The sequence below is a fragment of the Hypanus sabinus genome, chromosome 23 (genome assembly GCF_030144855.1).
Source record: "Hypanus sabinus isolate sHypSab1 chromosome 23, sHypSab1.hap1, whole genome shotgun sequence".
Lineage (NCBI taxonomy): Eukaryota > Metazoa > Chordata > Chondrichthyes > Myliobatiformes > Dasyatidae > Hypanus > Hypanus sabinus.
The window spans coordinates 41,629,496-41,653,397 of record NC_082728.1 but is presented as its reverse complement, the minus strand read 5'-3'; the positions used below and the strand labels follow the sequence as shown (position 1 = coordinate 41,653,397).

The 23,902-nt window shown below is 39.5% G+C and overlaps 1 protein-coding gene across 1 annotated transcript in view; it reads right to left on the bottom strand.

Moving 5' to 3' along the window:
- LOC132380153 (protein shisa-6-like) overlaps positions 1-23,902 on the bottom strand; it is a 568,432-nt gene that overhangs the window by 494,259 nt on the left and 50,271 nt on the right. Inside the window, exon 3 of the mRNA XM_059948780.1 lies at positions 1,841-1,998. Within this exon, the coding sequence (XP_059804763.1) occupies positions 1,841-1,998 (158 nt within the window). The remainder of the gene's footprint in view (positions 1-1,840; positions 1,999-23,902) is intronic.

Here is a 23,902-nt window from a genome sequence, read left to right as displayed (position 1 = left end):
ACAAAACTGTTACTGAAGAATTCTTCTACATCTGAGTGCGATGGTATTCCTGAGTCTCCATCCTGAACTTGCATGGCTGACAGCAGTGAAAACCAAACTACACACAGAAAATGCTGGAGGAACTCAGCAGGCCAGACATCATCCATGGAAAAAAATTAATGTTTTAGGCCAAAACATCGACTGTCCTTTTTTGCATAGATACTGCTTGGCCTGCTGAGTTCCTCCAGCATTTTGTGTGTATTGCTTGGATTTGCAGCATCTGCAGATTTTTTCCTGTTTGGGAAAACCAATCTAATGACACAATGAAAACCGTGAACACCACCAGAGATGGAGGACCTTCATTGCTGCCCTAAACACAAGTACCATAACAGGTGGTCGATAGATTTAGGCAATCAAAACAATGGATTCAAAGTAATGCAAGTGTCTTTGTTGGTCAGGGCAATGAGTATAAGAGTCTGGAAATAACACTATAACTACTAAAACTTGCACTTGAAAAACTGCGCAATTCTGGTTGCCCCATTACAGGTAAGGTGTCAATACATGGAAAAGGGTGCAAAAAAGGTTTATAAGGGGGCTGTCTCCATGACAATATGAGCAACAAGGAGAGCTTAGACAAACTTGGGAGTCTTGGAAGCTGAGAGGTGACCTGACAAAAAGTTATAATAGTATGAAAGGCATAGATAGGGTAGGCAGTCAGAATCTTTTTCAAGGGGTAGAAAAATCAAGTACTCGAGGATATGCACTAAAGCTGAACGGGGGAAATTTAATAGACATGAGTTTGCCAGATTTTTTTTATACAGAGGATGTTACTGTCTGGTATGGGTCAGTAGGGTAGTTATGGATGCAGATATAAGAATGGCATTAAAGAGCCTGTAATATAGACACATGAATATGCAAGGAATGAAGGGTTCTGGCTCATGAAGAAGTAGAGAAGAACTAGCTTAATTCGGCATCATGTTTGGCACAGTCATTCTTGGCTGAAGGCCCTTTTCTGTCCTGCTCTGATCTATGTGTAATGCAATGGGCAAAAAAAAGGGATACAGGTCATTGAGAATGGTGTAAGTTGAATTAAAAATCATTGAGAATTAGGAAATCAGAGGAATAAAGCAAGTATAAAAGCAGCAGCTAATTGACACCGAGTCAGATCCAAACAAAAACAATACTGTAGATGCATCATCAATTTCATTGTTCTCTGGGGGTTCTTCAATATTTTGAAAATGAATTTGAGCTGTGGAGAGAGATTGAGGGAATGGAATTGGTTGGATTGCTCTTATGTAAAGCCAGAATGGACTCAATAGGTCAAATAACCCAATGCAAATCTGTACCGTACTGAAGCCCCAAACAATCTCCAGCCTGGAAATTTACCTGGAAATGGGGATACTGAAAATGCTGGGCGGCTCACTGGTGCTTTTAATGCTTGCATGATTACCAATCACATCAGATTAAGAAGAAGGACTTTATCGACTGCCAACTCCAAAAATGAAAAACAGCTACTTGACAGCAGAACTCTGCCCATGTGTCAGCCAGTTATATGCAATACAGCTGCAGGTATATAACTGATCTGTCTCAGTTATTAGTCTTCTAATGGTTGTCATATTAAATCTTATCAATGTCTAACAGCCATAATGATGAAAAAAATCAAATGTGTTCAGATTTTATTGCACCCATGTCTGATTTAGGTTTTCAACTTACCTTGCTCTGATCTAGGTCTAGTTTAATACATAGTATGTGAATGAAGCATCTTAGAGAGCTTCTGCACCAAGCAGAAATGTATTGTCACAACGAATGATGAATTCATGAAAAACATAAGAACCCAGTCTCTAGATGAAGTTTGACTTACCATGATTACCCTTGGATGTTCGAACTGGCGTAAAATGGTTTTTGGTGGTTCTGACAGGCGAGCTATCCTTGGGTGATCCATCTATTGCTGTCATATTCTCCCTCTCGAAGTGTGGCACTGGGATTGGTCCCTGGTTTCGTAAAATATCTGCCAAGGCCCTGTGAAATTCCATTTAAAAAGCATTGAGAAGATGTACAGTGTCTTTACGTCAGAACAAACAGCCAACAGAAACAAGTTCACTTCAATCACTTTCCCTTCTGCCCTCTCCCAATGGCCAGAAAATACAAAGGCTTTGAAAACACATAAACTGCTTCTTGTTATGAGGTTCTTCTCATTGTTATGAGATATTTGAATGGATCTCTTATGTGATAAACATAATTTCTTGATTTCCCAATCTACCTCACCATAGAGTACCTGTACTGCACTTTCTCTATAGATGCATACAATATTCTGCATTTTAACAGTCGGCTGCAGGAACTCAGCAGGTCAAGCAGCATCTATGGGCGGGAAGAAATCGTTGACATTTTGGGTCAATATCCTGATGCAGGAATTCAACCTGAAACACTGACAATCCCTTTCATCCTACTGATCCCACTCTACCTGTTGAGTTCCTCCTGAAAATAGATTGTGACTCCAGATTCCATCATCTGCAGAATCTTGTGACCCCACTCTCTGCATGGTGTCCAGTTAGTACCTTGATGTACTTATATATAGAAAGATGTGCCTGGATAGCACACAATGTGCTCCATTGTATCTCAGTATACATGACAACTAATTTGGCAGTGCCATGGGAACCAGAGTGATAGGGCTGATGATGGGGTAGCTGGTAGACAACTAAATACACTATGCAGTGAGACTGTCAGGATGGACAGGCAGATGATGGGGCAAAATTGGAGTCAGTGGGATGAGTTGCAGTAAAACACTGGGACAAATACAAAAAAGTTGATGAATACAGGATTGTCAGTGTTATACTTGAATGCATGCCATAAAAGGGAAAAGGTTGATGTTATTGTAGCACAGTTAGAGATTGGCAGGTATAATGTTCTGGGAATAACTGAGTCATGGCTGAAAGAAAATCATAGTTGGAAGCTTAATAGCCAACGATACACATTGTATTGAAAGGACAGGCAGGTAGGTAGAGGGAGTGAGGTGACTGTGGGTAGAAAATGAAATCAAATCCTTAGAAAGAGGATCAAAAGATATAGAATCCCTGAGGGCAGAGTTAAGAAACTGCAAGGGTAAAAAGACCCAAATGGGAATCATATACAGGCTTCCAGACAGTAACCAGGATGTGGAGTACAAGTTACAATGGGAGACAGAAAAGGCATGTAAAAAGGGAGGTGATGGGCTGGTAAGGTGAGAGGGAAATGGGAATGAAGAGGCAAGCAGGGGTGGAAGTTTGAGAAATCAATGTTCATGTCATCAGGTTGGAGGCTACCCACACAGAATATAAGGTGTCTTTCCATCCTGAGTGTGACAGTAGAGGAAGCCATAGACTGACATGTTGGAAAGGGAAGTGGAATGAAAATGGGTGGCCACTGGGAGATCCTGTTTTTTTCTGGTGGATGGAGTGTAGGTTCTAGGCAAAGCCACATTCAGGTTAGAGGAGCAACACCTTATATTTTGTCTACATATCCTACAACCTGATGTTATGAACAGCGATTTCCTAAACTTCCGGCAATGACCCTCCTCCCATCATTCCCCGTTCCCATTTCCCTCTCTCACCTTATCTCCTTACCTGCTCATCACCTCCCTTTGGTGCTCCTCCCCCTTTTCTTTCTTCCACGGCCTTCTACCTCTCTAGTCAGATTCCCCCTTCTCCAGCCCTGTATCTCTTTCATCAATCAACTTCCCAGCTCTTTACTTCATTCACCCCGGTTTCAGCATCAGCTTGTGTTTCTTCCTCCCCTCCCCCCATCTTCGAATCCTGACTCCTCATCTCATTTTTCTCAAGTCCTGATTAAGTGTCTCAGCCTGAAATGTCAACTATACTCTTTTCCATTGATGCTGCCCGGCCTGCTGAGTTCCTCCAGCATTTTGTGTGTGTTGACTGAAGGGATTGTGGAAACATTAGTAATGATCTTTCAAGTATCACTAAATTCTGGCTTGATTCCAGAGGACTGGAAAATTGCAAATGTCACTCCACTCTTCAGAGAGGGAGGGAAGCAGAAGAAAAGAAATTATAGGCCAGTTAGCTTGACCTTAGTGGTCGGAAAGCTGTAAAAGTTCATTATTAAGGATGAGATCTCAGAGCACTTGGAGACACATGATAAAATAGGCCAAAGTCTACTTGGTTTCCTTAAGGAAAAACTTGCCTGTCAAATCTTTTGGAATTCTTTGAAAAAATAAAAAAAAACAGGATTGACAAAGAGACTCAATGGATGTTGTGTACTTGAAGTTTCAGAAGGCCTTTGACAATGTGCTGCACATGAGACTGCTTAACAAGAACGCATAACATTACAGGAAAAATACTAGCATTGATAGAGGACTGGCTGATTGGCAAAAGGCAAAGAGTTGGGGGGAAAACAAGGCACCTTTTCTGGTTTGCCGTTGGTGACTAGTGCTATTCTGCAGTGGTCAGTGCTAGGACATACAACACTCTATTTACGTTATATGTCAGTGATTTGCATGACAGAATTGATGGCTTTGTGGCTAGGTGTGTGGATGTTATCAAGATACATGAACGGGCAGATGGTGTCACAGAAGTGGGGAGGTTGTAGAAGGAGTTAGATTAGGAGAATGGGCAAAGAAATGGCAGATGAAATACAGTGAAGTGTCTGGTCATGTACTTTGGTTGAAGGAACAAAAGCAGGGACTATTTTCTAAAGGGACAGGAAGTTCAAATATCCAAGATGCAAAGATTCTTGGGATTCTTCGCACAGGATTTCCTAAAGGTTAACATGCCGTTTGAGTTGGTGGTAAGGAAGGCAAATGCAATGTTAGCATTTATTTTGAGAGGAAGAATATAAAAATGCTGAAGCTCTACAGGCATTGGGGAGGCCTCATGCAGTATTGTGAGCAGTTTTGAGCCCCTCATCTAAGAAGGTATGTGGTGACATTGGAGAGGATCCAGAGGAGGTTCACGAGAATGATTACAGGAACAAAAGGGTTATCATAACAGAATCATTTGATGGCTCTGGGCCTGTACTGACTGGAGTTTAGAAGAATCAAGGGGGATCTCATTGAAACTTATCGAATGTTGAAAGGTATAGATAGATTCGACGTGGAGAGGATATTTCCTGTAGTGGGGGAAGTCTAGGACCAGAGGACACAGCTGCAGAATAGAGGGATTCCATTTAGAATGGAGATGAGGAGGAATTTCTTTATCCAGTGGATGGTGAATCAATGGATTTTGTTGCCACAGTCGACTGTGGAGGCCAAGTCTTTTGGTGTATTTAAGGCAGAGTTTGTTAGGTTTTTGATTAGTCAGGATGTGAAAGGTTACAGAGAGAAGGCAGGAGAATGGGGTTGAGAAGAAAAATGGATCAACCATGATAAAGTGGCAGAGCAGGCTCGATGGACCAAATGGACTATTTAGATAATAGACAATAGGTGCAGAAGTAGACCATTCAGCCCTTCAAGCCTGCACCGCCATTTTGAGATCATGGCTGATCAATTACTATCAATACCCGGTTCCTGCCTTGTCCCCATATCCCTTGATTCCCCTATCCATAAGATACCTATCTAGCTCCTTCTTGAATGCATCCAGAGAATTGGCCTCCACTACCTTCCGAGGCAGTGTATTCCAGACTCCCATAACTCTCTGGGAGAAGAAGCTTTTCCTTAACTCTGTCCTAAATGACCTACCCCTTATTCTCAAACCATGCCCTCTGGTACTGGACTCTCCCAGCATCTGGAACATATTTCCTGCCTCTATCTTGTCCAATCCCTTAATAATCTTATATGTTTCAATCAGATCCCCTCTCAATCTCTTTAATTTCAGCGTGTACAAGCCCAGTCTCTCTAACCTCTCTGCATAAGACAGTCCAGACATCCCAGGAATTAACCTTGTGAATCTACGCTGCACTTCCTCCACAGCCAGGATGCCCTTCCTTAACCCTGGAGACCAAAACTGTACACAATACTCCAGGTGTGGTCTCACCAGGGCCCTGTACAAATGCAAGAGGATTTCCTTGCTCTTGTACTCAATTCCCTTTGTAATAAAGGCCAACATTCCATTAGCCTTCTTCACTGCCTGCTGCACTTGCTCATTCACCTTCAGTGACTGATGATTTCTGCTCATACCTCTTGTGGTCTTGAGGCAATAATAAACCAGTACCAATGCACAAGTGTTTTGCGATCATTGAAGAATTCTGGATCAATACTTGCAAATTTATTGAGTAATGAGTTGTTATATTTATTAAGCAACACACACATAATGCTGGAGGAACTCAGTAGGTCTGATGAAGGGTTCCAGCCTCAAGCGGTGACTGTTCAGTTCCTTCCCTAAGTGCTGGCTGAGCCACAAAGTTCCCCTAGCATTTTCTTTGTGACGCTGAAGATTGCCAGAATTTGCAGAATCATGTGTCTCCATGTCATTATATGTATTATATTAATTGTTTAAAAAGCTTGTAATGACCTGAAACAATCTCTTGACTTCATTGGAATTTCAGGCCTATGAATGCATTATTCAACACTCACTGCTGCAAAATACTACAGCCCAGTAAATCCATTGTAAGTTAGCATTAATGATAAGCATCAACCATCAGACACATTGTATTGATAAGCTTTTCTTCATGTTTCCCACCATTATGCAGCAAGTAAAGGCACATAGATACATCATTGTTCTGGGAATGAATCACATATTAGAAATGTTGGGTGGGGGGGGGGGGGCATTATGGTTGCAAGTGGTGAAATTGGGACTAGAGTTTAAATATCAGGCCAAACAATCAGAGGTTGCCAGCTTTTGGCTGCCAGTGATGAGGAGTGTTGTTCTGATTTAGGGGAGGTGGATTTATTTTTAGGTGAAAGAAGACCAACCAGGTGTAATTTTCCAAGAACTGGCTTCTATGACCCAGGGCTACAATTAATTCTGGCCAAACCTCATACATATTGCAAAGGCTACATTTGCAAGAGGTGCTTCTGCTGTCCACAAACTATCCATGAGTAATCTCACCCACTGTCCTGTATAAACTTTGTTCCTGAGCACAGATAAACAATGGATCAGGTGATTGGATTCTCAGATGTCCCAGTTTGGAGGAAGGGACATGATTCATCTCACTTTTAATGTGGCTTTATTCATTTAAAAAATAACCTTTGTGCACCAATTGGCAAGCAGCTTTTAAAGTTTGGAGCCTAGAAAATGGGGAACTTTCCAGGACTTGGTTGGGTGGTGTAGGAGGTAATGAGAATTATGGAAGACAAAAAGACATGGAAGATAAAAAGATGGAAAATGGGAGAGCACAGGCTTTATTGCTTAGTTTGTCGCAGCTCCTATTTCTAAATAGCTATTCAGGTGTGACTTCTGACCTGTAGACCTAACCCACAGCTACAAAGTTTGGACAGCTGCTTATTCATGACCACAAACGGCTTAAGGGGAGTGGAGGCGAGGGATGGCATTCACTATTTACCATTTTGTTTACATCATACCCACACTTAAGTTAATGCTGAATGTGTAGCAAAACAATGCTGGTTGTGATGGTCTGTCCATATCTTTCATTTGATTAGCTTTATTGTGCTAATTTTTCACTTCAAAATACTTTTCATATCATCTGACAGTCACTTATTTCCTATAATAAAAACCAATTTACAAAGAAACTATTCTCCAGATCCTATAGTTACTTATGGCAGCTCTAAGTACACACATAAATTTAAAGATAGCATCTTGCCCTTTCCTGTAAGTGTAAGAATATAGTATTCCAAAAGTTCCATCACTTTAACAGCTCTTGATACCTTAGCTGTTGACAGGGCAACACGGACCTGCTTGCTTATTTCTCCAATAGCTATCAACACAAGCAAGGTAGGAACATGTTTTGTTCTAGGCAAGCAGCTCAGAAATCATACTCCTGCACAGCACAAATAAAATTAAAAAGGGACAGTCAGCATCTCAAATATCACAAGCAGAGAGAGAAACAGGGTTAACATCTTAAGTTGATGGTCTTTTATCAGTGAATACTTCACTGGAGAGAAATGATTGTACAGATACCAAGCCGTTGTTTAAAAAATTGTGATTGCAATCAAAATTCCTTGCGGACTTGATTTTGTTTGAAATGATTGATATTAGGTATTTCCCCTTTCAAGCTTTGGAACTTTATTAACTTCATTTAGTCAGGAAATATTGGCAGTAACTAATATCTATTCTTTCTTTTCCATTATGATATGCGTAGGTTAAGCTCCCGGACCAATTTACACTTGATTTTAAATCCACTCTCATGTTCTGGATACTTTGATTTCACTCTATCCAGTATGTTTTTGAAGTAGTACATCTTTGGTCCATGGCTAAATTGTATTGATCATTCTGCTAAGTGGCCAGGCCTACGCTTGTATATTTACTTGTCCTCTCGCATCTTTTACCAGTAGTGTTTCCTGCAGTTGGTATATTTACTTTTTGAGATATAGTGTAGAGCAAGTCCTCTGGCCCTTCAAGCAACACCACCCAATAATCCCTGATTTAACCCTAGCCTAATCACAGAATCATATACAATGGTCAATTATAGATTTCCCCTTGCTATTTCCTACTTTGATTATTCAGCTTATTTCAAGGTGTTCTTTTTTTAATGTAGCGTGAGCCTCCACTTGTGTATTTTAATTTGATTTTTAGCTTGCTGATAAGATGTATAGAAGATAATCTGATCAGCTGGGATCATGCTCTCATAAAATTCCCATCCTGGAAATACATGAGATGTTGGAAAATCACATCTGACCAGGCAGTATCTGTGGAGGGAAGTGCATAGTCATGAGGTTGAGACCATTCATATGAATTGAAACGGGGAGACAGCAGAACTATAAGGTGGAGGGAAGGTGTGTCACTATGCATCCTGCCGAAGGGTTTCAACCTAAAACGTTGACTGTACTCTTTTCCTAAATGCTACCTGGCCTGCTGAGTTCCTCCAGTATTTTGTGTGTGTTGCTTGGATTTCCAGCCTCTGCAGATTTTCTCTTGTTCACTGTTTTTCTTGGTTTGATTCTTCACAAATGCTTTTTGATAAATGTGTACTCTAGTCTGTCAGGTTCACACACAATTAGCTCTGGCCCTCGTCAAATTCACATACTAGCTGATTTCTGCTTGTCTTACAAACTCTACGCCCACTCTTCTATTCCCGCCCCCCCAATTTTCCTGAATCTTGTTGTCTTTCTGTCCAGAAGGCAAAGGAACTAGTCATGCCTGAATGTTTTTAAATTATGAAGATTATTTTTTCTTATGCCTTCAAAGCTGGTCACTTCTATATTCTCACACCTTGCCAACTTTTGTCCATATTGCTTGGCAGGGTCTTAAATTCACTCATGTTTCTCCATGATGTGTAAGTCTTTCTTTTATTAGCTGAACTTTGTAAGCCTCCTTTGCTCTGCATGCATCATGGATACACAGTTGCCAGGAGAGGGGATGAAGAGCAAACAGCCCAAGTCCCTACTAGTCTGAGCTTCCCTTTTGGAGCAATTGCTTCCAGCAGAAATCCAGTGTTTCTTAAACATCACAAGCAGAATTTTTTCTACGTTGTTCAACCATCAAGAAAGAACACAGATAAATCAGCTTATGCAATAACTTTTGAATTTGGAAAGCCTTTTTTTCCCTTGAACACAGATAGTGAATTGTTCATTTTGCTTTTATGAATAGAAATTAACACTGCATTCTGACTTGTTACTTGACTTTGAGCTTTGCTCCCTTTCCCCCTTTGGGAGCCTTGCTCAAACGTGGTTATTATTCATCAGACATGCACCTGTGAACCTTGCTATGCTCCCAGCTGATTTGATGTCTCCCTATTCACCTTACAAGGATCTAAAACATAAGGCAATATGAATAATGCTCTCTATGGATGAGTAATTAATTACTATTCTTAGAAATCCTTCGCCTGGTGATGGCCTTTCTCTCTAGATCAATTTACACAAAGAAGGAGCCATCCTCATTTTAGGTACTTTGCAACTGCTTTCTGTACAAATGTAACTGCTTTTATCTGAATTGTATTACTGCACTTTTAGTTCTTGGATTTTTAAAAAAATTTACTACAAAATACTCAGTTAAAACAAATAGAAAAAGCAGCTTCGCTTGTGTTACTCATCAATTACTCTTACATCCAGTCTCCCTCAGAGTGAAATGAAACCCAAGTAAAGCCAGGTATGAAGCTGAAGTGCAACGTTTGAACAACACTACCTATCAGCACAAAGAGGAAATAAAATATTTAAAGCCACAAACAAAACTGGAATTCCAGCCACGTTCAACACCAAAAGCACGACTGAAGTGTAAAAATGGCATCAAAAGAGCAAAGGAAAAAGTTGAGTATGGCATGGCAAGGGAAGAGAAGGGTGCAAAAGTAAAAGAGCTTAGTTTTATCAAGGAAAGGCAAGGTTAGAGAGAGAGCACTGAAAATGGGTTCAAGTTGGAACATGTGATGTCACGTAGATTCGAAATATATTTCATCGTTTTCCACTTTGCCTTCACAGGAAGGAGACGGTTAATTTATTGATCTCAAAAGGGACTGAGAGGCTACTGCTGAATAAGTGGTAACATTATTCACACTGCTAACATGACTGTTGAAAAGGAACATAATCCTCAAGGGATGGAATGTACAGAAAGGTATCCTTCAGGAAATAAAGGAGCCACCTAAATAACTTAACACCACTGCTGAAGAAATCACCAAACACTCAAGAAGTGCCCGAGGGTTGGACAAAGAGAGATGTTATGTGAAGGTAAATAAACTTATCATTTCAGATTATGAAGCTCCTGAACAGAAGCAAAATCATGAAAGACTGCTTCTAAGTTTCATGTATTCTGCATTATACCAGCTTTACAAATCTACTTTGAATGTATTTACAATTCCTCCAGAATGGTTGGTATTACAAATAAATGAAGCAAGAGTTAGTGGAAATATTTAAGGATAGATTCAAAATTAGATGACCACAAAAGCCTGGAGCCTGAAATTGTCACCAAACTCCAGAATGTTACTATTAAGATCACACAGGGATCTATATTATCTATATTACCATCTCTTTTGATCAATATCTTTGTAAATGTTCTGAAACTACAGAACAAGTGCATTATGGTTAAACTTGACTATAGTACCAAGCTAATGATTTAAAAAAAAACATAAGCAAAGCAGTTGACAGATTTGAATATATCTGAAAATTAAGCGGGTAGACCAGTAACATGCAAGCTCCAATGAATAGAAATGTAAAATGATTAAGGTCTTCTGCTTAAACTTGAAGGAGCAAGGTGAATGGCAAATGTAAGAGATTGAGGGATCCATGTTTATAAGAAACCAAAGTCTTTACAATTATGCTCAGTAATTAGAAAGTAAATAGATATTGGGATCAACTAAAAGGTCAGTGTAGAGCTCAGTTTATGAAGCGATGCCGTACTTACATAGAAATGTTGCAATCAGCCTCAGAAAACTGTGGAGCATTCTAATCACAATTGAAAACTATCATAAGCAGATGTTGTCAGTCAAAGATGTGAAGTAATTGCTGTTTTGATTGCTAATCATGTAAACTATGCTGTTCCAGAACAGCAGTTCCAGAAGACATAGACTTTATCTGAAGGGAGTTAATTATGATGTTAATTTGTGTAGAATCTTGCACGGATTTTACCTACATTTTGTTTTGTCCATTCCAGATTCCCATTCTCCAAAGGTATCTTAACTAGCTGTAAAGGACTGATCTTGTTGACAAGGACCTGAGTAGTGATCTCGATGGTCTAGAACAAGCTCTGCCCATGAAATTCCTCTGATAGTCTCTGACAGGTGGCAAAGTCCAATAGATTGCCAGCTCTCAAAGCATCAGCATTTTTCAGGATTATTCTTATTAAAAATGAATTAAATAATTCATACATTTAAAAAATTAATCACAGTTTAAAAACAAAATTAAAAAAAAACACAACCCACTGATAAATAAAAAAAGAAGTAAATCAAACACCAGAAAAAATTCTTCTGTGCAGTTGGATTCCACGGGGTGCACCAGCAATTGCAGCCAGGAACTAATCTGATGAGCTGAGGAACCAAGTGGTGAGAACAGCCCAGTCCAACATAAGTAAAGCCCTTCCTTCCACTGAGCACATCTACAGGTAAGTCGCATCAGTCATCAAGGACCCCCACCATTCAGGCCAAGGTCTCTTCTCACTGTCACCATCAGGAAGGAGGTACAGATGCCTTAAGACCCACACAGCCAGGTCCAGGAAGTTATTACCCCTCAGCCATCAAGCTCTTGAACCAGAGGGATAACTTAATTTACCCCCTCACTGAATTGTTCCCACAACATTGGACTCACTTTGAAGGACTATCTACCTCAGATTCTCAATAGTTATTGCTTGCTCGCTTGTTTGTTTGTTTACTTATTTATCTATCTATCTATTTATTTATTAATTTCCTTTCTTGTATTTGCAGTTTGCTATCTTTTGCACATTGGTACTCGTCCAGCTTGTCGGGTGCGGCCTTTCGTTAACTCTAATGTGTTTTCTTGTATCTACTGTGAAGAAAATGAATCTCGGGGTTGCATATGGTGACATATATGCATTTTGATAATACATTTCCTTTGCACTTTGAGTTTCAGGACTTCCTAATTGACAAGGGAAACTTCCAAAACCTATCAGCAAAAATGCTGAAAAATCTAAGCCATTATATTAGTGATTAAGTGTTAAATTTGTGATAAGTGAGAAAAAATATGTGACTTTAGAATTATGATTCACAAAGTGTTTTCTCACTTTATTTCCAAATCTGGTGGAGAGCAATTCATAGTGATTTTGTCATAATCAATAACTCTGTCATGATTTTATATTAGAAAATTTTACAAGATGAAAGAGAAGTCTTTTTTCCATCAAGCAATTCTTACTTTCTTCTGAAATGTGTGATGAAATTCTGTGAACTTTCTGAAATGTGTGGGAGGCAGCTGGTGCTGAAGGAATGCCACTGTTACAGAGTTCAAGAAAGTCAGAATCACTGGTGAGACATTTATTTCTGTGAATAATACGAAAGATCAAGAGGGTAGCAACATGTGTGAACTGAAAACTGTCTAGAAGTTTGCACTTTTGTATGCCTAAGATATGCTGATTAATAAGAATGTGTTTTATAACCCATTCAAAAGGAACAGAATTGTTGCCATAATAAGAATCAGTGAAATAATTTTAAACCATACTTACCTATACAAGGCCTTGCAATTACCACTTGATGCAATTGTTAATAATTCAGATGTGAATGGAACAGCTATTCAAACAGAATCAAAGATGCACTATTTTGGAAATGTTTTTTCAATCAAACATATGCTATTTTGGAAATGGTTTTCAATTTGAAATTCACCTTTTAAAGCAATCCCTCTTTTGAAGATTGTTGTAGTTTGCCAATCTTTTGAATTTGCTGAACATCTGATGCTTTTTTTTTACAGAGAATAGACAATAGACAATAGGTACAGAAGTAGGCCATTCAGCCCTTCGAGCCTGCACCGCCATTCTGAGATCATGGCTGATCATCTACTAGCAATACCCGGTTCCTGCCATGTCCCCATATCCCTTGATTCCCCTATCCATAAGATACCTATCTAGCTCCTTCTTGAAAGCATCCAGAGAATTGGCCTCCACTGCCTTCTGAGGCAGTGCATTCCAGACCCCCACAACTCTCTGGGAGAAGAAGTTTTTCCTTAACTCTGTCCTAAATTACCTACCCCTTATTTTCAAACCATGCCCTCTGGTACTGGACTCTCCCAGCATCTGGAACTTATTTCCTGCCTCTATCTTGTCCAATCCCTTAATAATCTTATATGTTGCAATCAGATCCCCTCTCAATCTCCTTAATTCCAGCGTGTGCAAGCCCAGTCTCTCTAACCTCTCTGCGTAAGACAGTCTGGACATCCCAGGAATTAACCTTGTGAATCTACGCTGCACTTCCTCCACAGCCAGGATGCCCTTCCTTAACCCTGGAGACCAAAACTGTACACAATACTCCAGGTGTGGTCTCACCCGGGCCCCGTACAAATGCAAGAGGATTTCCTTGCTCTTGTACTCAATTCCCTTTGTAATAAAGGCCAACATTCCATTAGCCTTCTTCACTGCCTGCTGCACTTGCTCATTCACCTTCAGTGACTGATGAACAAGGACTCCTAGATCTCGTTGTATTTCTCCCTTACCTAACTCTACACCATTCAGATAATAATTTGCCTTCCTGTTCTTACTCCCAAAGTGGATAACCTCACACTTATTCACATTAAACGCCATCTGCCAAGTATCTGCCCACTCACTCAGCCTATCCAAGTCACCCTGAATTTTCCTAACATCCTCATCACATGTCACACTGCCACCCAGCTTAGTATATTCAGCAAACTTGCTGATGTTATTCTCAATGCCTTCATCTAAATCGTTGATGTAAATCGTAAAAAGCTGTGGTCCCAATATCGAGCCCTGTGGCACCCCACTAGTCACCACCTGCCATTCCGAGAAATACCCATTCACTATTACCCTTTGCTTTCTATCTGCCAGCCAGTTTTCTATCCATGTCAATATCTTCCCCCCAATGCTATGAGCTCTGATTTTACCCACCAATCTCCTATGTGGGACCTTATCAAATGCCTTCTGAAAATCGAGGTACACTACATCCACTGGATCTCAGAATCAGACTTTAATCGCCAAGTACCTGTGCACATACAAGGAATTTACTTCCGGCAGATGTTGTCTCTCTGCTCATAACAGATGATAAATATAAATGAAAATATAGATTATACATACAAGTAGTGCAATCCAAGTAATAGTTAGCCGACAGTTAACTGGCAGTTAACTGTTCAGCAAAGTGACCGCTGTAGGGAAAAAATCTTCTCCAGTGCCTATTAGTCTTAGTCTGGAGGGATCTGAAGCGCCTACCAGATGGAAGCAGTTCAAACAGTGCATGCGCAGGATGGGAGGAGTCTTTTATGATGTTCCCTGCCCTCTTCTTCAACCTGGAAAAGTACAGGTCCACAATAGAGGGCAGGGAGGCTCCAATGATGTGCTCAGCAGTCCTCACTGTGCTCCGTTGTCTAACTTCCTGGTTACATCCTCGAAAAACTCCAATAGATTAGTCAAGCATGATTTGCCCTTGGTAAACCCATGCTGGCTCGGCCCAATCCTATGACTGCTATATTTTACTGAGACAAGATATCACTGCATCTGGGACCTCAGTAGAATAACTGAATATTTAGTTGAATGACCAGAGACTTTAATGGCCAAGGGGTTACAGAAATTTTCAAAGTCCTAGGTCTCATTTAAATGGAGTGTGAGTAGTTGCTACACTATGCTACCACACATATTCAAGCTAACATTATTGGGTAACTAGTCTGAGCTACTGGGGGCATTGAAGGCAAGTTGGGGAGCATGCCCTGGTTTCATTTTTTTAAATCTTACTCTGCCCCACTACCTTCAGGTAAAATGATTTTTTTCCAGATCTTTCCATCTTTACATTGTCTAATTGTTCGGAAGAGTGACCGTGTCTAAGTAGCTCTATCCTAGATGTTTGGGATCCACACACAAATTATAAGGACCAAACTTCCATTTTATAGGCAGTCTACCATCCACGACAAACTTTAAAATTTCCTGTATAAGCTCCTATGAAATCATGTTAATCCTAAAGTAGGAGCCAGTCATTTTCAATGTTAATTGGGTTGTTAGTCTAATTTCATTTAAGCCCATGACCATCTATTAATTGCCAATTCTGATTATACAATTGACCTTATTAAGTGAATATGACTCAGATGCCTAATAGTTCTTCCACAGAGGCAAAATCAAACCACTTCCTTAAACTGTGGGCCAGCTATTAGCCTTGATGTCCGAAAGATCAGGCACCATGCTCCATGCATGTGGTTTTAAAGAAGGATGGGAGGGGCATGTAGGGTTCTGATCTGGGTGCAGGTCAATGGGACAAGGCAGATTAATGGTTCGGAATGGTTGTAACGAAATTGGCAATAATTGGAAATGAGCAATAATCTAAAGTAAATTATGAACAGAGAATTGGCTCTCTTGGTAAAAACTGAAATCAAATCCTTAGAAAGAAGTGACATAAGATTGGAAAATGCAGAATCCTTGTCGGTAGAGCTAGGAAACTGCAAAGGTAAAAAGATCCTGATGGGCCTCTGAGCAGTAGCCAGGATGTGGGCTACAAATTACAATGGGAGACAGAAAATGCATTTCAAAAGGGCAATGTTACAATAGTCGTAAGGGATTTCAATAGGTAGGGAAAATCAGATTGGTGCTGGATCTGAAGTGAGAGAATTTGTAGAAGATGGCATTTTCAAAACCGCTTACGTTGAGCCTACTCGGGGAAAGTCTATTCTGGATTGGGTATTTTCTAATGATCTAGATTTGATTAGGGAGCTTAAGGTAAAGGAACCTTTAGGAACCAGTGATCATAATATGATAGACTTCACCCAGCAATTTGAGAGGGAGAAGCTAAAGTCAGATGTATCAGTTTTACAGTGGAGTAAAGGGAATTAAAGAGCACGAGAGAGGAGCTGGTCAAAGTTGATTGGAAGGAGACTCTAGTCCAGACTGATGGCAGAACAACAATGGCTGGAGTTTCTGTGAGAAAATACATCCTAAACAAGAAGAAGAATTCCAAAGGCAGGATGATGCAATTGTCGCTGAAAAGGGAAGTGAAAAACAACATAAAAGCAAAAGGGAGGACTTATAGTAGAGAAAATATCAGTGGGAAATAGAGGATTGGGAAGCTTTTAAATGTCAACAAAAAAACCATAAAGAGGGCAAAGATGAAATATGAAGACAAGCTAGCCGATAATGTCAAAGTGGATACCAAAGTTTTTTTCAGATATGTAAAGAGTAAAAGACGAAAAATTATCAGACTTCTGGTAAATGTTGCGGGAGAGGTAGTAATGGAGGAACAAAGAAATGCCAGGTAATCTAAATAAATAGTTTGCACCTGCCTTCACTGTGGAAGACACTAATAGTATGCCAGCAGCTCAAGGGTGTCAGGGGCAGATATGAGTAGGGAGTAAGTGCCTGGTATTTGGAAGTTCTGAAAGAGGTGGCTGAAGAGATTGTGGAGGCTTTAGTAATGATCTTTCAAGAATCATTACATTTTGGTTCCAAAGGACTGGAAAATTGCAAATCTCACACCACTCTTCAAGAAGGGAGGGAGGCAGAAGAAAGGAAATTTTCTAACCTCAAGGGTTAAGACGATGCTGGATTCAATTGTTAAGGACAAGGTCTCAGTGTACTTAGAGGCACAGGATAAAATTAACCAAAGTCAGCAAGGTTTCCGTAAGAGTAATATTTGCCTGACAAGTCCATTGGAATTCCTTGAGGAAATAACAAGCAGGATAGATAAAAGTTAATGGATTGGTGGGTGTGCTTGAATTTTCACAAAGCTTTTGACAAGGTGCTACACATGAGACTGCTGAACAAATTAAGAGCCCGTACTATTACAGGAAAGATACTGGCATAGATATAGGATTAGCTGATTGGCAGGAGGCAAAGACTGGAAATAAATGAACCCTCTTCTGTTGATTGCCAGTGGTGGTCTGCAGAGGTCGACATTGGGACCATTTGTGTTTACGTTATGTCAATGATGACATTGATGGCTTGTGGCCAAGTTTGTAGACAATACAAAGATAGTTTGAGGGGCAGGTGTTGTTGAGGAAGCATGAAGGCTGCAGAAGGACAAGGCTTACACAGATTAGGAGAATAGGTAATGAAGTAGCAAAAACAATACAATGACAGGAAGTGCATGGTCAATGCGCTCAAAAATCTGAGGTTAACTTGCAGGTTGAGGAAGGCAAATGCAATGTTGGCATTCATTTTAAGAGGATCAGAATATAAAAACAAGGATGTAATGTTGCAACATATAAGGTACGGTTGGGGCCTCACTTTGAGTACTATGAGCAGTTTTGGGCCCTTATCTAAGAAAGTATTTACTGATATTGGAGAGGGTTCAGAGGAGCTTCATGAGAATATCTCAGGGAATGAAAGGATTAACCTTTCATGAGGTGCTTTTGATGGCTCAGGGTCTGTACTCACTGGAATTTAGAAGAATGGGGGAGTGATCTCAGTAAAAACCTATTGTATGTTGAAAGGCCTAGATAGAGTGGATGAGGAAAGTATGTTTGCCATTATGGGGGAGTCTAGGAACAGGCCATAACCTTATAGAGGGTTGTCCATTTAGAACGTAGATGAGGAGGAATTTCTTTAGCCAGTGGATGGTGAGGTGGAATTCATTGCCAAAGACAGTAGTGGTGTTCAGGTCATTGGCTGTATTTAAAGCAGAGGATGAAAGGTTCTTGATTGGTTAAAGTATGAAGGATTACAGGGAGAGGGCAGAAGAATAGGTGTGAGGGAAAATGAATCAACCATGATGAAATGGTGGAGCAGACATTATGGGATGAATGGCCTATTTCTGTTTTTCCTATCTCTTATGGGTTATTGGTCTTATGGTCTGTTTATATACACCATGCAACTCTGTTCAGTTACTAATATTCTTATATCTGATTGACAAAGCTCTGGGTTTAAGGTCTAAACAATGATTATGTCAATGCATTTAAATTTTTGGTGATGTTTTTCATATTAAACGGAAGACAATGCCAGTTCATATGGCTAAAAAAAAGTCTTCTGATAATGCTGAAAGAAGGAGAAACGTTTCCAGTCTTCTTCAGTTCCATGTTATCCACTTCTTATTACCTGCTCTATTAGCTCTTTGTGGGATTTTGCAGTAAAGGGAATGGTAGAATATGATTCAAGAAGCACTTGCAGTCATTTGTTACAACTCAAAACTTCCTAAACGCATTTGCTTTTTGGTGTAATCACTGCTCTATTACAGAAATATAGCAGCCATTTTGCATATGAAATGTAGACACAAGGGACTGCAGATGTTGGAATCTGGAGAAACACCTGGAGATTGTTTGTTCCACACAGATATTCCCACAAGTAATAACATTATAATGCACTGATAATCCAGTGTTATGATATTAATTTAAGGATAACATAAGGAATAATTTGACTTCTCTTTGAAAAAGTATCTGGAGGTATTTTTACATTTCATCTAATAGGAGAGTCTAGATTTGACTCCTCATCCATGTGACAGCAGAAAGGACAGTGCAGCAATCCTACAGTACCCCACTGGTGTTCCAGCCCAAAGCTTTATGCTTAAGTCTGGGCGGCACTTGAACTACAACCTTCTGGCCAAAAACAAAGTACTGCCAATAGGAATCTGCCTGATAAGAGCTAAGATCTGATTCCTCTCCCTGTTCATTTCCTGAATTGAGCTATTTTGAACAGGGAAGTGATCATTATCTGGAGAAATACTGAAAACTAGTAGATGTAGGGGTGTCCCATAATAAGGTTTTAATATATCTCCCAATAAGAAGGGAAAGAAAACCACGATAATAGGGGCAGTGTTACAAACACAGTGGCATAGTTGCAAAATAAGGGGCTGACAATTTCAAACTGAGGTACATAGAAATTTATTTTCTTAGAGTTGTGAATCTGTTGAATACTCTGTTCCTGAAAGTGGCTAAGGCCAGGTCACTAATTATACTTAGGGTACAAATTACAGTAGATAAATATTTGATATTTTGAGGAATTGGGGAACTGACACAGAGAATAGTTTAGTCCAGCATATATCAGCCATGATCATTTTGAATGGTGGAGCAGTTTCAGTGCCCTACTCTGGCTATTTTCCTGTGTTCTTTCAAGAATAGCAGCTTTTACCTTCAATTTGCCAGAACTTAGCAAAACCCACACCATGGAACAGGAAGCACATGGATAACTAGCAAAGACTGAGGAAGAAAACATGGAATTAAAAGAGAAAATTGATAAAAATTGAAGAGATCAAATGTGGAATTTAAAAAGAATGAGCCAGCTGTAATCTAAGGGGACTTTGTTAAGTGCCAGCATGAAATCAGAATAACACATGGTGTTACAACAAATTGCGAGAGAATAAAAGTTATTCCAGCTTGACAGTAATGGAGGAGGAGGAGGAGAAGGCACCAAGTTTACTATATAAACTGGATGAAACTGTCAGTCTAAATTACAGGTATAAATTGGTGGAGTTACCTTCTACATCTTGATATAGAATAATGAAGTAAACTAAGGCTTGCTAGGTTTTGGATCTGGTAGAGTGACTTAAGACCATTTACAAGAGACAGATTGTGTGAAAATCCAAAAGCCACCTGCATTAAAAGTGGTAAGCATTACATGATGATAGGGAATAATAATGCTTCATATAAAAATACGAAATCATCTAGAGAAGTGGACCGAGGAATTTCTAGAACTTAATATGTTAATTGATATTATTAATGTTCGTATTTCCACTAGCAATATATTTTTTTTTTCAATGTGCTATATACTTCTAGAAAACTCCCCATGATAGCCTGGTTCCATATTTTAGTATTTTGCTGGTTTTTTTTGCTGTTTTTAGTATTTTAGTATTTTTGCTGTTGGGAGATCAGTTTATCTTTTATCAGTCTAGTTTTTTGTACTGTGTCATGTAACACCATGGTCCTGAAAAACGTTGTCTCATTTTTACTATGCACTATACCAGCAGTTATGGTTGAAATGACAATAAAAGTTAACTTGACTTGACTTTATCAGCTCCCAAATTTAAATGGATTTTATGTACTTGTGCATTGTTATTCAATGAAAAGAGCTGGCTTTTAAAGAACTTCTCACAACCTCATTTCAAAGTGCTTTACACTAGACCATCGAAAAGTTGCAACACAGAAGGAGGTACTTGGCCCATTGTGTCCATGTCAGTCAAGTATTACCGGACCTTATTCTGCCTTTCAGCATTAGTGTGCAGCTCTGCATGTTATACTTTTTTTAAAAGTGTGTTATCCAAATACATTTTAAATATGCTTTACGCTCTAAGTCCCTTCAAGCTGTTATCTCCAAACCCTCTATCAACCTCTTAGTGATTTTCTTTTTCCCTTGATTTTTTTTGTTAAATCACACTGTTAAGGGAAACAGATAAATTGTGTTTGCTGAATCAAGGCTCACCATAACTTTAAATACCAATTAGGTATCATAGCTGTGGCTCAGTTGATAATATCCACACATCTGAATCAGAAGCCTTGTCATTTAATTTGTTACTCCAGAGATGTGAGCAGTCTTAGTGATTTATTTATTTATTGTGATACAGTACATTCTGGCCCTTCGAGCTGAGCCAAGCGGCCCAGCAATCCCCCGATTTAACCCTAGCCTAATTACAGGACAATTTACAATGACCAATTAACCTACCAACTGGTATGTCTTTGGACCGTGGGAGGAAACCAGAGCAGCTGGAAAAACCGAAGCAGTATGGCGAGACTGTTCAAACTCCTTACAAGCAGTGGTGGGATCTACAACACCTAAAATGTAAACGTGTCCTTTCTGTAAAGTGGTGCCTAGAACAGTACAGAGAACTCAACCTATGGCTTCGTTCACGTGGTATAACATTCAGGCAAAATCTTCCTTTTTTTATTTCTCAGCAAATAAAAGAAAGCATCCTAACGTCTTTTAAGCACATTATTTTATATTTTCTGCCACCTGTTGCCAATGAAGTATTTTTAAAAATCGTCATAATACAATGCTAGCCACAGTTTATGTTCAAGTTTTTGTTTAGGGACATATAACCTTCTGATTCAGAATGGAGCTGAGCCATAAGACAGTAAAAAATTGTGTCATACTGGCAGCAGGAATCTATACTGTTAAAAATCATAGTCACCTAATTTCTGAGAGAAACCCAAGGTTTTAGGAAATTATTGCAGCATTTTTAAAATGTGCCATGCACACAAGTACAATGCACACATTTTATAGGCATGTCATTAAACATGAAACAGGAACACACTTGCAGTACCCAAGGTGACAGTGGTTTTTCAACAATTACAGTCAGCCCTCCTTATCCGTGGATTCCGTATGCGCGGATTCAACTAACCATGGATCGGGAAAACCTGGAAGTTCTCTCTCCAGCACTTGTCGTTTCAGAATGTACAGGCTATTTTTTTCTTGTCATGATTCCCTAAACAATACAGTATAACAACTATTTACATTGCATTTACATTGTATTAGCTATTATAAGTAATCTAGAAATGACTTAAAAGGTCAGGCAGTCCCCGAGTTATGAATGAGTTCCGTTCCTGAGTCCGTCTTTAAATCGGATTTGAAGTCAGAACAAGTACATCCAGTATTATTTAGCGTCAATTAATCAAACTTTTTTTTAGTGTATGGTACGTATTTTACTTTTCTATGCATATAAGACACTTAAGAAACATACCTATTTTAATAATTGAAATAACTGCATTCCTTAGTAATAATTGTAGCTTTCATCGGGGCAGAGCCTTTCACATGTTCCATTAAAATTGTTCTGATCATTGACCGATTGTAGACTAACACTTTTCCAATGACCGATGGCATTTCACCTCTTTCCAATCGCTTTATTACTTCCACTTTATTTTCAATCGCGATCGCGATTACTTTCATGAACAGAAACACTGCGGATTCAGAGCTGCATCGCCAGGTCCTAGTGTCCACCGCTCTGAACATGTTAAATAAAGTCCGGGGTTCCGCTGGGTCCTAAAGACAACCACACTGATACATGTTAAATAAGGGACTTGAGCATCCGCAAATTTTGGTATCTGTAGGGGATCCTGGAACCAATCCCCCGCGGATAAGGAGGGTCAACTGTACTACAGTTTCTAACGTTGCCCTCATTTCACTGATAATGATAATAACAATGTGCACATTTTGTACAGGCAGGACAGGCGGATTGAAAGAGGGGTTAATGAAGCCATCTTTGTCAAACTGGAAAACCCATCCCTGAACTGAAGGGTGGGTATGAAACCACCTATCAGCTACTTACAATGCAGTCCAAATATCTCTACTGCAGCATCTCCACAACAGTTCACACCTACAATATTTCAAAGATTACCTCTCATTACCTCTATGACTTTAACGACCCTCATGTGATTGCTAAACCTTTAAACAACTCATAGAGTTTACAAGCTGGAAAACTACCGACCATAGGTTAGAACTGAAAAAGTTTCTTGGGTGAGTGGCAAAATATCTTCTAGACAACACAGCAAGTCCAATTGCCTTGATTTACTATTGCTTAATATAAAATAACCTGGATGACTGAGAACCTTTATAGACATAAATCTAAAAATATTCATTTGCATTACATTGATGCATTTTTTGTTAAGAATACAAGCACATATAGTAGTGAATTATCAAGAAGAATAAATATTAAGATTTTAGAAGCTGAAACAAAAAAAAAACCATGAAAGTAATCCCTTTCCTGATCTCAGGATTATGTTTTTTTTTCCAACTAAATAGTTTTGATGTGAAACCTTACTTGTATTGTAGGAAACATGGCCGTCGATTTGCACACAGCAAACTCGTAGACTGCTGAAGGCAATGGCTGGATAAATGGCTTTGGAGATAATAATTGGGAGATAAATATTAACCAGAAACCAGAGAATACCCTGCCACTCTTCAAAATAATGCCACATTCACCTTGAGCGACATGGTGTATATTAATCACAACATCCAAAATGACATCAGGCGTGGTAGCATTGTGGTTAGCACAATGCTTTATAGTACCAGCAATCAGGGTTCAATTCCCACCACTGCCCGCAAAGAGTTTGCACATTTTCCGTGTGACCACACAGGTTTCCCTTGGGTGCTCTGGTTTCCTTCCATTGTCCGAAAAAAGTTGCTTTGTCATTGACAAGAGAAAATCTGCAGATACTGGAAATCTGAGCAACACACACAAAATGCTGGAGGAATGCAGCAGGCTGGACAACATCCATGGAAAAAAAGCACAGTCGACGTTTTGGGGTGAAACCCTCAGTCATTGTACATGTTCCTGTGATTAGGCTAAAGATAAATTGTGGGGTTTCTCAATTTGCATGGCTCGAAGGGCCAGAAAGAGATATTGTGTGTTGTACCTGAATAAGTAAATAAATAAATCACTA